Source organism: Gouania willdenowi, chromosome 6, assembly GCF_900634775.1.
Source record: "Gouania willdenowi chromosome 6, fGouWil2.1, whole genome shotgun sequence".
Classification (NCBI taxonomy): Eukaryota; Metazoa; Chordata; class Actinopteri; order Blenniiformes; family Gobiesocidae; genus Gouania; species Gouania willdenowi.
Genome location: NC_041049.1, coordinates 24,384,627 through 24,400,990, shown reverse-complemented (window position 1 = coordinate 24,400,990; position 16,364 = coordinate 24,384,627). Strand labels below are relative to the sequence as shown.

At 40.4% G+C, this 16,364-nt stretch overlaps 1 protein-coding gene across 5 annotated transcripts in view; it reads left to right on the top strand.

Moving 5' to 3' along the window:
- sbf1 (SET binding factor 1) overlaps positions 1 to 16,364 on the top strand; it is a 73,976-nt gene that overhangs the window by 37,569 nt on the left and 20,043 nt on the right. For 3 of the 5 annotated variants that reach the window (XM_028448615.1, XM_028448617.1, XM_028448614.1), the window contains exons 3-14: positions 3,277 to 3,414; positions 3,735 to 3,863; positions 5,237 to 5,347; positions 8,779 to 8,850; positions 9,808 to 9,837; positions 10,675 to 10,780; positions 11,286 to 11,418; positions 11,499 to 11,607; positions 11,944 to 12,057; positions 13,908 to 13,985; positions 15,155 to 15,268; positions 15,403 to 15,531. In XM_028448615.1, the coding sequence (XP_028304416.1) occupies positions 3,277 to 3,414; positions 3,735 to 3,863; positions 5,237 to 5,347; positions 8,779 to 8,850; positions 9,808 to 9,837; positions 10,675 to 10,780; positions 11,286 to 11,418; positions 11,499 to 11,607; positions 11,944 to 12,057; positions 13,908 to 13,985; positions 15,155 to 15,268; positions 15,403 to 15,531 (1,263 nt within the window). The remainder of the gene's footprint in view (positions 1 to 3,276; positions 3,415 to 3,734; positions 3,864 to 5,236; positions 5,348 to 8,778; positions 8,851 to 9,807; positions 9,838 to 10,674; positions 10,781 to 11,285; positions 11,419 to 11,498; positions 11,608 to 11,943; positions 12,058 to 13,907; positions 13,986 to 15,154; positions 15,269 to 15,402; positions 15,532 to 16,364) is intronic. The other 2 variants (XM_028448616.1, XM_028448620.1) reach the window with 2 other exon arrangements.

The window sequence follows — 16,364 nt, the reverse complement described above, 5'->3', positions numbered from 1 at the left end:
GGCTAATCACTGTGGGCAACAGTGTGTCTTTGAATAGTTGTTGGTTATTGATTTGTTCTTCTTTTTTTACTTGACATAAATAAAACCATTGGGTGAAAACTCCTTGGAGGTGATGATAAAAGTTTTTCAATGGGGGCTTAACTTTGACAAAAGACCCACCCAGCTTGTTTGTGCTCAATATTACTGGTAATATTTGCCTACAGAGTCAGCCTTTATGTAGTGGAACAACCTGTTGAGTAAAGACTGTAAATGCATTATAAATAAATCAGGGCTTGTTTGATAGCCTCAGTAAACACTATCACACTATTGTAAGATGTTGTTTGCATTTTATGTTTTGCAAGTAAATATTTGGGTTTATCATAGTAAAGGAATGACCAATATGGTTTCCTTAGGGCCGATGCTAATACTGATTATTAGTATTATTTTATGATTATTATTATTATTATTATAAAATAGTAGTATTTTCATTTGTAATAAAACAAAATAAAATAATTTTGGTGTTAAAATAGGGTTGTGGTATCTTTAAAATTTCAGCATATATTATTTTATTGCAGTGTCAGCTTTTTCTCTTGCCTTACGTTTATTAATCACAGCGCTGCTTCACAGAGCAGTCCTCTCCTCTCTGTGGAGCTGCATATAGAGCCTAGGTTCCCAAGGTGGGGTGCGCAAATTGTCATAGGGGCTACGTGAATAGAAATTAAAAAAAGCGTGACATTGGAAACTAGAATATAGATGGAACTGCAGTCAGGAGCCTCCATGCATTGCCATAAATTACACATTGGCCTTTGTAGGTCTACCCTCTAGTGGGGACAGTGAAACAATCTCATCAAAAAAATGCAAATATGACCAGAGCAACATTGCTTTGCGCTAGCCAATGTGCTGTCAAGACTTTGATGCTCTTTGCCACCATGTAGGCCCCTACTTGTGTGAAAGTGCAGAGAAAAACAGAACAAAGGTTTAGGGGTATTAAAACATGTGCAAACGTCCTCCACGTGCTAATAAGGGGTACAAACCCCAGGTAATCAGGACTGCGCGTCTTCTGCACGTCACAATGCGCCCTCGAACCATTTAGCGCATTTTCCTCTGATGAATTTGTAAAGTAGGCGGATCTCATAAGGGGTCCAAAAAAATAAGAGGAGGACATGCAATTAAATTAATGCAGTGGGCGCAATTCATCAAAGCTGGAACTGTTTATGGTGATTGTTTTAGCACCGGAAAATAGTACGACTGACAAGCAGGTGCAAACACAGACGCAGAGATCAGCTATAGTAAATGTTGACATAAAACACAGGGCAGATGAAAAAAAATACTCCAGTTAAACTTTCTAGTATAAGAAAATAAATAAAACAATTGTCACTATTAACAGCCACTGAATGGCTGTTAATATTCTGTGTCTCCTGTGTCTTTCTCTCCATGTTTTGACCGTAAAACTCTCGTCACGTTGATGTCAGGAGCGTCAGGCCAGAATCTGCTGAGTGCTGCTTGGGAGCTCAGAACTGCTAGATGATGCTCAGTAGATCATCTTCAAATGGTTCTAATTGACTGATTAACAGATTGTGTTGCTGCATTAACTCAGATCAATGGCATCAACAGATCAATAGGATGGTTTCTGTCCAAATCCACCTGATTTTCATGGACTGATAGGAGCAAAGTTACAGGACCTGATGGAACAGCCACATTAAATTAGGGGAGAATAATATCATTAGGTTCTGAAGTTGTTTAAAAAAAAAATAATAAATCTTGGTTTATTTTGTTTTCTCCAAATTGTTTTATTCAAATATCATTTGTGCGTCTGTGCACTAACCTCTTCACGTTGAACGAGCAAAATGTTCATTTAAATAGGGTGGTCTCAACTCTTTTTTTGCAGCTATTAGTGCCGCAATGTTAGTGAATTCCCCACAGCAGGTGAGGAAACAGCTCCACCAAAGGATTTAGGGACGCACCTGGTTTACCACCCTTTATTTCAGATCTTAGTGAATGTGCCCATCAGATTCTCATATTCAGCCAAACATTGCACAGTTCTGTGCATTCTCTCAACCTCACCCTTCTCATTAAAGTTGTAGCAAGTTTTATTTCACAATTTCAGGGTGATGAAACTGTTGTATTTCTGCCAGATGTTCATTAAACAAATGTTTGGTAGATTTCTATCTTTCATTCTGAAAAGTATCAAGTATAAATATTTTGCTATGTATTTATTTATTTCATGAATTCATTTTATCTGTCAAACTCGCTCGTCAAAATCTGTGGGGGCGGTTTCCTGACACTTGATTGGTTACCTGTACATCAAGTCAAGCTAAATTGATCCCTGACAATGGGTTGGGGCAGAGCTAGTAAACATCATTCTGATACACTGGGTGGTGCTATACAATCTGTACGTTGGTTTTGTTCTATATTCCTGCTTCTACATTCTCAGCAAGGTCTACTCTCTTTCACCAACTTCCTAGAGAGTTCATGCACATCCTCCATTGTCGTAGCTGCCATGACTGGAAAGAGTGAAAACCAAAGCAATAGATTTGGCTGGATTTGATGTTAACCCCAACCCCACCCCCACAGACTTTGATGATCGAGTTTGACAGATAGTTAACTCATAAAGCGCTGCAACTCCGATCATGAAATAAATAAATATGGAACTATTTATACTTCATACATTTCAGAATGAACATGATATGTAAACTGGATATAATCATTTTTTGACACATTTAATTAATTATTGACACTTTTAATGAATGAATGAATGGTGTATTTATTTATTTAATTGCGGTACTCCTACATAATTTAGGGGGCGCATGGCTTCAGGCTCAATACTGAAGGGGTACAGGACTGTGACAAGTTAGGAACTGCTGATCTAGAGTGATACAGCTGTATAAGAGCCAAAGGAGCCCGTTTAAAAATAAACTTATTTTATCGAGTAGCAGTGGAAAAAATGGCCGATCTTATTATCCTTCGGGATTAATAAAGTTTTTCTGATTCGGATTCTAATACCAATTATTATAAAAATGACAAATTTTGGCTGATTTTATCTGCCTTGCCGTTTATTGGTCGATCCTTACTAGCCTCACTTTATTATGGAGATTGTTGCGCATTGTCACCTGTATTGAAGTAGAAAACAGGAGGTAAATCACTGCTAATAATCACCCAGTGCTGGTGCTACACGTGACCCATGTTACATCACCCTTGTTGGCATGTGCACTCCTTGTTTTTCTCTTATCCCCTGCTCTTCCTTCCAATTCTTCTTGTTCCTGTGTGACCTCTGACCCCTCTTCTCCTTTTTTCTAGTTCTGTCAGCCCAGCGGATGGCAGCTGGTTCCTGAACGGCAGCCTGCCTCCTTCTTTGTAGCAGTTTTGACGGACATTAACTCAGACCGTCACTACTGTGCCTGCTTCACCTTCTGGGAGAATTTGGACAATCCGCAGGTGAGACGTTGGGTCACAAACGTTTATCCATGTCCATGTTACGTTATACTGTTTCATCATCTTTCCCTGTTTAAATGATTGGGGTGTTATCAGTGTCCGTGTTTATTAGCATTTTTAACTTAATGCTTGGGAAGAAACTTTCTAGACAATCACCCATTTTCTGATGAAAAGTGTAAATAAATGGCATTGTACCAAAACATGCATGTGGGGCATTTGTGTGTCATGTTGGGGATCAATTTGAAAGAAAGCGAGGGAAAAATCCAGGTCAGATTGATTTTTCTGATATGGCTGCAGTAATGTCTGTTTCCACTTTGGTTTAGCTGCAGAAGGCTGAGGCCAGTGAGGCGGACGAGGCCGATGAGGAGCCAGCTATCGTCCAATCAGCTAAGGTGTTTGCCCCAAAGAGCTTGGTGTTGGTGTCACGGCTGGATTACACCGAGGTGTTCAGGGTACGAAGCATGACTTGTGTTCGCTGGTTCTCAGTGAGGTTCAGTATTATAATGTTTATTTGAATTAATATATTGTTTTATGTGATAACTAATTATGTGATATTTTAGTTATACCTAGTTTTATGTATAAATATATTAACCTTTTCTTGTATTTAAATTGGGACACACTAAATCCTGTTTCTAAGCTTTTGAAATTGAGATCAAATTACTCAGTATGTGTCTGTGCCTCAAATATCGCTGGTGTTGAGGGACAGACCGAGCTCATACTTTCTACATAGCTGCAGCTTGGTTCAAAGCTGTGCGACGTTGGATTTGTTTGTACTGAACTAGTCCATTTAATGAATAATTTCAAGTTGTCTACCACGAGCGAAGCAGAGCTACTAGAGTCGCATGTGCGCCCAGAGCCAATCACTGCTCTGCTCTGGTGCGTGCCAGAGCCAATGGAAGAGTGGAAGATAGTTTAAGGCTCTTTCACAAGTTTTGAGCTCCTGTGGACTTCTCTTTTGAGGAAACATACTTTTTGACTGTTCCTTATTTGATGATTTATTTTCATTTTATTTTGAAATCAACGCGGGTTACACCAGATGGATGGTGAGACTGGAGAGGGGGGAGTGGTGTCTGAACAGCCGCACTCCGACTGATATACTAGCAAAGCTCTCAAGTCTCACGCATTGGGCATGAGACACGCATTTCAACCTAATGTAGTCACTGAGTGCGTGCATGTGCGCAGCTGAAGCGCGTGCGTGTGAGCTCATGGAGGAGGAGCGAGACACACACACCCACACACACCATGTTTCCTCTGGAAGTGTGAGCCACACACATGATTTATAGATTAAGTTATTCTCAGTCTGCTTGCTAAGTTACATCTGTTTGTATATTAATTATAATAAATAGTATTATTTATGTCTTTTATCAGATTCTACCTAAACCGCAGCATTGGTGAAACTTTATCAATTTATCATGTGTATATCAAATATACCCCTTTAAAACACTACAGAGTACAGAGTATGTACACTTCTTTGTACACCCAAACTTAAAACATATTCTGATTTGGTCATATCTGACAACTCTACTTAAGCTCCCACATGAATACATACTTCCGATGGGCACTGTACTAGTTTTTGAAATCCATGCTGGATTGTAATGGGAGACTTAGTCTTTTTTTCAGTTTGCGGACAGTCTGATATTTTACTTGTTAGTTTTAGTGTTCACTTTAGAAATCATGCCTTCATTTATTTAACTACAGAATAGGCTTTTTGTTCTGGAAAGGCCTTTTTATTTTCTTTCTTTTTTTTCTTTTTTCAGTCCATGTGTTTTTGTGTAATTGAGGGTTTGACATCTGACTGAGGTTTTTCTGTATTTTTATTGGACAGAACTGTCTGGGTCTAATTTACACCGTCCACATCGATGGCCTGTCGTTCCCTTTGGAGACAGTAACCGGAAACCTCCTCACATGTGTCATCCCCATCGCTGGAGGCTCCCAGGTATATTTCCTGTCCATCACTCTTAGACTTCTTTATTTCCTCCCATTCCAAAGGTCTGTCTGCTGTAGTAAGGCTGGGCTTGAATTGGTGTTTAGTTTGATTTAAAGACGGCTTGTACAGGATCCATTGTTTCATCAGAAAAACATGCTTGGCTGAAGAGCTCCAAACCTCTTTGAGCCATTTGACCTGCACATTTGTGTGACCAAGAGTTTTAGTTTGTTGTTACTTGTTTTGTCATTTCTACACTTTCTATTCCTAAAGAGCAGTTGACAGCTACTGTGCAGCCTCTGGGAGCCATGCTGTCTCCATGTTGTGCAGTTCCCATGAAAGTGTTCCTTAATTTGTTCTCCTTTTACTGCTCATAAAAGTAGAGTCAAATGGTAGATTTAAGTGTTTATAAGCAATTATCTGTATTTAGTTACCAATAGGGACCGTGATTCTCACGATTCAAAGACCAAAAAAAATGTTATTATTTTAGGCAGACTGATATTTTTTATTCAGCATTTCCAGGCCTCTCTTTATGAAGTTAGTCTTTAAAGTCCTTTGTGGATTTTACAAGTGTATGAACATTTCAGTTAGAGGACACATAGGGGCGGATTCGCTAAAGGTTTAGGGGTATTAAAACGTGGGCAAACACCACTCCACGTGTTGAAAAGGGGTACAAACCCCAGGGAATCAGGACTACGCGTTTTCAGCGCGTCACAATGCGCCCACAACCTCTGAATATGTAAAGTAGGCGGATCTCATAAGGGGCGCAAAAAACATGTGGGGGGAATGCAAATAAATTATTGCAGTGGGCGCAGACCTGCTGGATGATGTTTTCCATAGACTGATAAGACACATTAAACTTGGGTGAATAACATTAGGTTTTAAGGTTTATTAAACAGCATTTTTATTTGTTTATTTAGTTTTCTACATTATTGAATGTGTGTGCAGCAGACAGAGAAGTCCACCTGCCTCCAATTTCACTTCTTCAAATATAATTTTGTGCTTCTGTGCACTCACCTCTCCACATTGAATGAGCAAAATATTCATTTAAAGGGGACATATCATGGTTTTAAATCCTTCCTTTTTACATATAAATCATACAGTTATGGTCTATTTAAAGCGGAACTGCAATGCTTGGGTCTGAATTCCTCATTATTATAGCTCCACAGGCCCCTTTTCTACCCCTTTTCTGATGTGCTTCTGAGAGCAACTCATTTTGGTGCGGTCTCTTTAAATGCAAATGAGACACTCCATACCCCGCCCCCTCTTCAGGTGACACTCGGTTCAACTCCACCCTGCTCGTCCATTTTTGTAGTTTGATAGAAGAGATACGGCTATGTAGCGGCGCATAAACTTTTTATTCAGAGGTTATTTACAAAATGTCAACAACAGAAGACTTGTCCATCCAGCCTTACATGTTCGAGCCAGAGTCTGACCCGGCGGAGCGAGATGAAAATGAAGAAGATGAACCTGCAGAACCCTAACAAGTGAGCTAACACAAGCACCGAGCTAACGCTAGCGCCAAGCTAACGTCACGAAATGCATTTTAATACAGTCTTTTCAAAGACAAAAACGGCAAAATGAAATGACTAATGAAAACTTTAGACTTAAATTAAATCACGTAGGCCATATCATCAAGGATCTAAAACGAGCACACAGCGCTAACATATGAAGTCTGAAGACGGTGCAACTGCTAATGCTAACAAAACAATGACAGGGACGTCTTATCATCACACTTTTTAGCGTTATTTACAGCTTACCGAAGTGCTCTGTTTGTTGTCTCCAAAGATAGAAGGAATTGAACCCTCGATCAGACAAAGTCTTTCGGCAAATCCTTCTTTATACTGGCGGAGGTTGCAGAAGCAGTCATCCTAGAAGTGCTTCGCGCACACAAAAATGATCTTACCCACAGATGTGGGTACATTTCCGTGAAAAATAAAACTCAACCGGGCACTTCGAAAAGGTTCTGATGCTGGGAGACAGTGTAATGAAGCGTGTGGGTTACTACATCCAACAACCGAACAGTTTTACTTATCCTCTAACTTCGGAATCTTTGAGCTTGGACTACAAAATAAAAGCGAGGAATAAAAATGACGGATTGCTCGAAGTGTTGGACCTGGAGTTGATGTACTAATTTGGCAGTTCCACTGCAAATACTGTGATGTAATAGTTCAAAAAACGTAATAGAGAATAGAAAAATCGAAACAGATTGAAAAATATGAGCAAAACAGAATATAAAGATATCTACGGAGCACCTGAAGAGATTAATTTGATTTTTTTCTGTACTTCTAAGCACTCTAAATACACAAAAAAATGCATTTAAAAAGTGGATTTAGCATGATATGTCCCCTTTAAATAGGGCGGTCTCAACCATGTTTATACGTGCAGCTATAAGTGGCGCAATGTTAGTGAATTCCCCACAGCAGGTGAGGAAACATGGCCACCAAAGAATTTAGGGACCCACCTGGTTTTATGTGCATCCCAGGGGAAGTACCCCTGACTGCAGTCCGTAGTTTGGAGCGTAGCTCAACGTTGCTCAACGTCTGCATGCTATTGGCTTTCGGTCTGTAGTTTAGGGTGGAGCTCAATGCGCCATGCTATTGTGCTGTGTGATTACCACTCAGTCAAATGTGATCTGAAACAGACTGCTTGTAAATCCCACTTAAGTGTCAAAGTCAGTATTGCACTGACAGCCACGTGCAGAGCGGGCCTCAGTTCTTTCAGGTCAGAGGGAACTTTTTTTTTTTTTTTCCCCCTTTCTTATTTAACCAAATGATTAAAAGTTGTTTTTATTGAAGTGTCACTAAACTCATAAAGGCTAATCAGGGCTACCTCAGGGTCTTATTATTTATTTATGAAGCAGAATCCATGTCAAATTATCTCAATCAAAGTTATTTATGATATATTTAAGTTTAAAAGTAATGTACACTAAACTAATTTTTGTATTTTCTGTCAATCACTGCAGCCCTGATATTTTGTTGTGCAGCATGGCTGCTGATAACTGAGAGCTAAGAGTCAAAGAATTTGAAACCACAGCCTGCTTGAGTTCATTAGTAACTGATTTGGTTTAACGGTTGTTAACTACCCACTGAGTTTCTCTATGCAGGAAGTGTTAGTTATTACATCTTTAGAGAAGTCCTCCAGACATGCTACTCAATACTGCTCAGTAAAATCATTCAGAATCTGGAAAAAAATCTTCTGAGAAACATCTGCTTGTGTTGACCTTTTCATCGGGTTTTGATGTGCTTTAAAAAACATAGTTTGAATGAACATGTAATAGAGTTTGATGCACTTATATTTGGGGAAAAAAACGAGAAGCTTGGAGCTCCCAACTGAAGACATTGCTGAGGAATGGTGAAGCCACAGTCACTGAAGCCCAGATGTATTAACCTCTGCTTTGTCTTTCTGTGGGTCGACTGGATATGAACTACTGTGTGTTGCAGAGAGATGAGGCCCCTGTTTGTAGCTTAGAACATGTTCCTCAGGCTTGTGACTGGCTGTTGGCATGTCTGCAGGTAACTCTTCCTGTTAGGTTCGCTCCACCAATCAGCATTCAGCTTTATCCTATTATTCTGCACATCAATCAGTCCTCATATTTTTTTTCTTTTGTGTGATTTTTGACAGTCATCTCTGAGCATGTGCCTAATGATGCTTTCGCTGTCTGAGTTGCTTCTTTTCTGTTTTTTCAAGGGTCACATTAATTATTTTAAAGTGTGTTTTCATTATCCCTGTTTCTGATAACTTTGACCTGCTACCATCTTTTAAGTTGTAACTCACACTGTAGTTAATTTGATAACCCACACACACACACACACACTGGATCACACACATTTAAATGCGGTGCAGGACATGTCGAGGTGGAGTGTTGTGGTGACCATATGGGGTGACAGATGGCTTCCTACGAGGGCAGCGCAGCATGTGAATGGGAGAATCAGATCTAATCAGTCTAAGCACACAAACGGAGCCGAACAGAAGAGATAAAGCACAGCTCTGCAGCAACACAAGCACGCATCAACACACAAACACTGTGCTTCTGTAACTGTATAACACACGACTGGTGTTGTTGGATCCAGTGTCACAAACTGTTGACACTCTCAACCCCATGGCACTCGGACACAGAGAGGGAGGCAATGACGTTTTAAGTCATCAAATCTAAATACACTCAGCTAAAAAAACAACACATTTTTATTGGTACTCAAATGGTTTGGAAGAGTTCAGTTCCACTGCAGAATTAAAGCTGATCTTCACAACCTGTCGGGGCTGTGAGGCCAGTTCCTGAGATCGTTTTTTTTTTTTGTACAATGTTACATCTTTATCATGTTTTATTTTCCTCATCTGGTGTGTTGCCCTCATCTTGTGGTTACACAGTTCCTCATGTTGTGTTTGTGTGTCGGCATCAGTCTGTGGGCCTGTACCTTCAATGGTTTCTAACATGTGTCTTTGATCCTATGTGTGTGGGTGCGCATATGTAGCCGGGCCAGCAGCAGAGGGAGGAGTGTTTGGTATGCCAGCCTGACTTCCCTTCTCCTCTTGCTAACCAATCAGCTTTCAGCGTTTGCTGCACTCTGCTTCTTTAGCCAATCAACACACAGCTCACAGTGCTTTGATAGTGAAACAGTAAAAGTGTGTGACCAACAGCTGATTCCTGTCTCAGACTGCATGTTTCACTGTAGTTGTGGCTTCTTAGAGCTCCAGCTGTGTTAATGGACAGATGAATACCACTCAGCTATGGGAAAGTGAAATAACTTAAATCATCCTGTTGTATCGATAATTGGTACTAGAGGCTTCCCAGTTTTCTGATCAGATGTTGGTTCACAGGTAATCATCTTCTACTGAATGGGCTGCTAACGCTTCTAACACTGCTGCTGTGGGGAGCATGAGCAACTTTTCTTTGGCTGTCAGCCACATTTCCACATTAACCAGCCCATGTTCTTTTAGATCTCTGAAGGTTAGAAGTGATAAAAACAAAAAAAAATATGTATCTGTCTGGGCCTTGATCTATCCTGAAACAGATTTGAGTTTCACATTCGACACCACTGGCTCTTGATGCTGTAGACTGCTTTGGAAACCTTCCTCTGCCTGTCACCTGCTGTCTCACTGAGCTTCTTCTTACACAATGTTCTGCTGTAAGGTCGTTGGCATGGAGCTTCATTCCCCCTGATCAACTAGAATGGCTGTGTTTGATTTGTCATGTACCTGCTAAGCTGCTGGGACATGCACATCTGTGATTAAAAGCACGCAGTCGATCCATGACCTTTGTTCCCAGAGGCTCCTGTTTTGTTTTGGTTTTCTCACCTTCCTCTAATCTGTTATTTTTACTCCTCTCTTCTAATCCACAGAGGACTATCACGTTAGGCGCCGGTGACCGGCAAATCATCCAGACTCCCATCAACGATTCCCTTCCTGTCAGTGGCAGCAGCGTGGCACAGCTCTTCAGACAACTCGGTATTTTAGAAAGCATTTTGGACTTTATTTGCTAAAGTTTAAGACGACATGGTAAAATCTACGAAAGAAAACATAATGCTTGCTCACCATCTGAAAACATCCCCTGCACACTAAATTGTCCAAGCACTTTTCTGTAATTTTGTGAGTTCTTGGAATAATACCTCAAACCTTAATTTTGCATGAACTACAATACAGTAATTTATGGGACCCAAATCTGTATTTTCTTTGGGAAAAAAAGAAGTCCAAAGGAAGAAAGTCTTAAAATGTTTCAGTGTCGGACATTATTCAAGACCAGGATGATGAATACACTGCCATACTTGCTTTTTGCCTGTTGCAACAAACTGTATAGCTGATGTTTCCCTTCCTCCAATCTGTCAAAGAAGATGTAAAATCCCCAATTTTCCCTCATTTGGTTTAGAGTAGCTGCCAGTAACAGTTCTTTGATAAAACAGGTGAGGGATTATACATTGTGTTGCTCTCTAATGGATCTGTCTTCTCCCCTCAGGCATCATCAATGTGCTGTGTCTGTTCTGTGCTGCTCTGACCGAGCATAAGATCCTCTTCCTGTCCAGCAGCTACCAGAGGCTAACGGATGCCTGCAGAGGACTGCTCGCCATCATGTTCCCTCTTAAATACAGGTGTGACGCCTTTTCCCCTTTTCCAGTCTTTTGACTCAGACGATAGCTTATGTTTGCTCTTCTTGTTTGTGACATTGAAGCTTCACCTACATTCCAATCCTCCCTGGAAAGCTTCTGGAAGTCCTGAGCACTCCCACACCTTTCATCATTGGAGTCAATTCATTCTTTCGCTCAGAGACTCAAGAACTGGTGGGTTTTTATGATAATGCTACAGTTTGAAAAGGAGAGCTTTTATTAGAACACAGATGAGAATCTTGCTTCTACGCTCACGAACAAAAGATGGTTTTTATTTTTATGGTGATATTTGTGAGTAGTATGTTATAGCTACAAAATAAACATATATTGTGCTTGTCCTCTATACTGTCTTTATGAGAAATTATTTCAGAGTTGATGCAGAGCAGTGTAATGAGCTGCACCGACTGTATGTGTCTCTGCATTCTGCCTGTAATACCTAGTGTTATTACACGGATATTGATTAACAGTACGCGAGAGTGAGATGAAAAGTGTCCTAACATGTGTTTTTAGCTGGATGTGATCATCGCTGACCTGGACGGCGGCACAGTCACCATTCCAGAGTGTGTGCACATCTCCCCATTGCCTGAACCGCTCCTTCAGCAGACTCAGACTGCCCTCTCCATGGTAGGAAACTAAACTAAAGCCAACATGCACACAACACCGGGTAGATTCCACACTGACTTCTTCAATGAGATAGAAGAAGATTTTAGGGGAGGAATTTCAGTTCTATAAATGGTCAGACTCGACTCTTTCCACACTATCAGAATGCTTCTGATGATGTTTAACTCAAGCCATGTAAAAAGCTGCTGAGGCTAGAAATACTGGCTAGGTGGACGAGAAACTGTAGTTATTGACCCATAAATTAGCTTAACCTGTCATTGGGCTCAAGGAATGGACTGGTTTCATTTGTTAAATCAAGAAAAGAATAGAATAGACATGTACGGTCACACCGAACGCGATCGCAGCGCTGTAGTAGTTTCCATCGCCCCTGATGTGTCGCTTCATAGCGGTGCTTTTTGGTCACTCCATCTCTTCATCGCTCTGGTGACGCGATCACCAGGGTAGTGTGCGTGTGTGCGTGCACACACGTCATTCACTTCAGTTGCGTTTGGTCTGAAAGCACCTTAACACGCACACTTTCTCTCTTTCTCTTTGAAATTGGCTGTATTTTGCTTCCTTACTGCTTTAGCTGATGGAGATACTCATCCAGGCCTAATCTAATGTTGTTTTAACACACATCATAACTTCCATTTGGAGCAGGTAGAAAAATTCCCCTCCTTCGAGTTATGTAAGTTTTGGTATTTTGAGTGACTGAGTTGACTAAGGTATGTATGAATGTGTGTGTGAGGCCTGTGATGGACTGCTGCTTAATCCATGGTGTAGCTCTATGTTTGCCCTGAGATTATAACCAGCACCTTAAGGTATTTCCTAAATTACATCTTGCTCCTCTTTCAGTATCGACCAGGTCCAGTTCATTATTTATTGTAAGGTTTTTGTTCCCTTAATTATACTTTAATTGATTCCAGTTGAAAGCATATAATTTATGTTGCTTTCTTATGCCATTGTGTGAGGATGTTGTATTCGTGGTAGTAAAGGCTTATTGTGGCATAATAAAGTGTGATGATAGTTATCACAGGTACTGTGGTGGTAAACTGAACACTTTTTAGCTCAGATATTTGTTTAATCTAAAGTGGAGGAGAGGAGCTCAACAGTGAGAAAGGCTGATTATGGAGGATCCGTTGAAGGGTTAGTTGAGGAGTCAATGTGGATCTGTTTTGGTGGCTCAATCAATAAATTATAACCGCAACATCTATTGATTAGTAGACTAAGCAATTCAGGATCTCCTACCTCAGTGTGCCTGGGTTTTCTTTATCTTTCTATCTACAATCCCTGCTAATTTAGTCATTACTTATGAACCACACACTGATTTAGGAATTAGAGATACATGTACTTCATTCAGGATCACTCACTCAATCATGTGGGGATGATTTGTATTAGTTTTTTTTTCAGCAGCGCTCTTCATTCTCCTCTGTTTGTCTTCTGCATCAGTCTGCGCTCTTATCATAGGAACAGGATCTTCCCTCAGTCCTGCCTCATTTTATCTCTGTTTCATTAAACCTCTCTGATTGGGTCAGTTTTATATCATCCTCATGTCCTTCCTCTCCTCCTACTGAAAGTCATTTTGGATGTGAGGGCTTGGTGAGGACTTCAGTCATTTCTGAATGCAGATGGACTCTAAAGTTGATGTTTGTTAGCCTTAATTCACATCTGTGGTGCTTCCAGCTCATTATTGCTTGATGTAATGGTTGTATATTAAATATTCATATGTGACCCACATTATCAGCTTAACACCAGCCTGAGGAAACACACTCAGTAAAGTTGTAAACATGGTGCATAGAATACAGAGGTCTCTGTCTCTCCGTTATGGAGCTTTGTGTCCCAATGGGATCAATGGTGACTTTGTGTTGTTTCAGGTTTTGGATCCAGAGCTGGAGGTGGCTGACCAGGCCTTCTCCCCACAGTCCACACAACCATCAGCACTCAAGATCCAGGCAAGAGCAACTGTTCTTAAAAAGCAATTAACAGAAAATCTAAACAACAACAAAAAACATCAGTTAAAATAGTTCCTGACTTCTCATGTGCATTGATGATGGTGATGTTTTTGCCAGTGCCATAATTAATGGTTGTTTAAAATGTGACAGTGTTTGTACCAGAATAGAACTGGAACTGTATTTCTATTTATTTATTTTATCATCAATGTGATCTTTTTGTCTTTTAGGCTTTGTGTTATAAAGCTTACTGACACTATTGGTCAAAAGTTTTTGAACAGCCCAATTTTTCTGATTTTTATCCTGAAATGAAAGAATAGAAGACAAACAATTTAGGTTCCCAACGGTTCCATAAATGTGTGGAACTTGTTTGTTTTGCTTTTACTTTTGTCACGTTCATTCCAAAGTAGCTCTGTGCGCTTTAGGCCTGCAGACTGTGCTAGCCACAGCTTAGCATCATATTCCTCATTCCTAATGTAGGATGGCACAGCTGCTGTCTGTCTTGCATTGCTGATTGCCTTTTTGTAACTATTTTTTTAGAGCATTACACTGCTTTGTGTAGTACAGTGGTGTTGAACTGATGCTCACTATGTTAAGGGACCACAATGTGTTCCCACGCTGTGTTTATGCACACACAGGGAAGTTAGAACTCTTGGAGGAATTTATAGCACCAACTTTCAAAGCTTGATTAACCTCCATCACTGCATAATAGCAGTTGTTCCCTGCTTCTTGATTCCTGAAAAAGGCTTGTTTGTAAAATGTGTTGGTGTTCTAAAACTTTTGTGTAAATTATACCTTAACAACATTGTTTATTTTCATTTTGATATTTTTTTTAGCTTTTATTTAATATAATTTAATGGTGTATTTAAGGAGTTTTGCATTTCCGATTCTTTTTTTAGTTTACTTTATATTTTCTGTTTGCTACTTGCATTCAGTTTACAGTTAGTTTCTGGCCTCTCTGAAGCATATTTAATCATTGACAAAATGGGCAGTAAGAAACAATAAAGCACTTTAAACAAAGTGTATTTCTTGGCTGATTTTGTTTCTATTAATTCTAAAAGTGTTGAGTAATTAAATATGAGTATAGAATGAGGAAAGGAAAGGTGTTTCCAGGGTTTCAGAGCTTCCTGCAGATGTAGGTGTGTGATGTCTGACTGCTGTGTGCCTTTCAGGATAAGGAGATCCGAGGAGTCTTCCTGTGGCTGTTTGCTCGGCTCTTCCAGGGCTACCGCTGGTGTTTACATATCATCCGCATCCACCCTGAGCCTGTCATCCGGTTCCACAAGGTACACGAATGTGACCTCACAGGAAGAGCCAACCTGTTGGTGTGATCCAGCACTGAGGGAGTGCGCCTCTGCTGAGCTCCATGCAGAGCAGTGATTTAGTGGGATCAGCTCTGTGCTGACGTGTGTTTCCACAGGCTGCCTTCCTGGGCCAGCGGGCGCTGACAGAAGACGACTTCCTCATGAAGGTGTTGGATGGCATGGCGTTTGCAGCCTTTGTGTCAGAGCGAGGTCCTCCCTACAGAGCTACGGACCTGTTTGATGACGTGAGTGATGTGAGGGCTCGTGGTCACGTGACAGCTATTTAAACAGCAGGGTTGGGGTCAAGTACATTTTTCAGTTACAATTATGTTTTCAATTACCAAAGTTCAATTACGACTAAAGTGACCAGTATTTTTTCCAATTTCAATACAATTACTTTTACTTGATCCTCAGAATGTCAACTACAATTAAATGCTCAATTACTAAAGTTCTATCACAATTGATCACAATTACTGAGCCTGATATAAATAACCTAATAAATGTTCAAGAGTAACTAAATTACAAACCCACTTTTTTCTCCTGATTATATGTATTTGGGTTTTAAGTAGTGCTGTTTATTAATCCTAGTCCCACTCTTCACATTTTTGTATAAGTATTTTAATCTTGCATTTTTTGTTGTAAAATGTCAGATATACTGGTCACTAAAGATCAAACACCGGCTATCACAACTGAATTTCGCTATTCGCTGAAACTGATTCTTTGGATTGGCCTGTCATCAACTTTCACTGTTGGTCCCTCCCCTCTTATAAAAGCTGAAAGGAGAGAGGAGGGTTTCTTCCAGTCACAGCCCTCGTTGAACATTGATTGACAGCCTAAATGAGGAAGTCCACTGTGTTGCGGTAGCGGTGATGTTTTTGACTCTGTCCTTCTATAAAGAGCAGATTCTGCGCTACTCAGAGGGTTTATCAAGCTGTGTGTGTATTTACAGACACATCTATGCTGTGTACGTCTTATCGCTGTGTGCATGAGGTGGTGGGAGAGCAGGGCTGTTTGCCCCTGAGTGGTGTCTGTAAGGCTGTGTGTGAGCTTCATGTTGTGATTGTGTGTGTGATTGTAG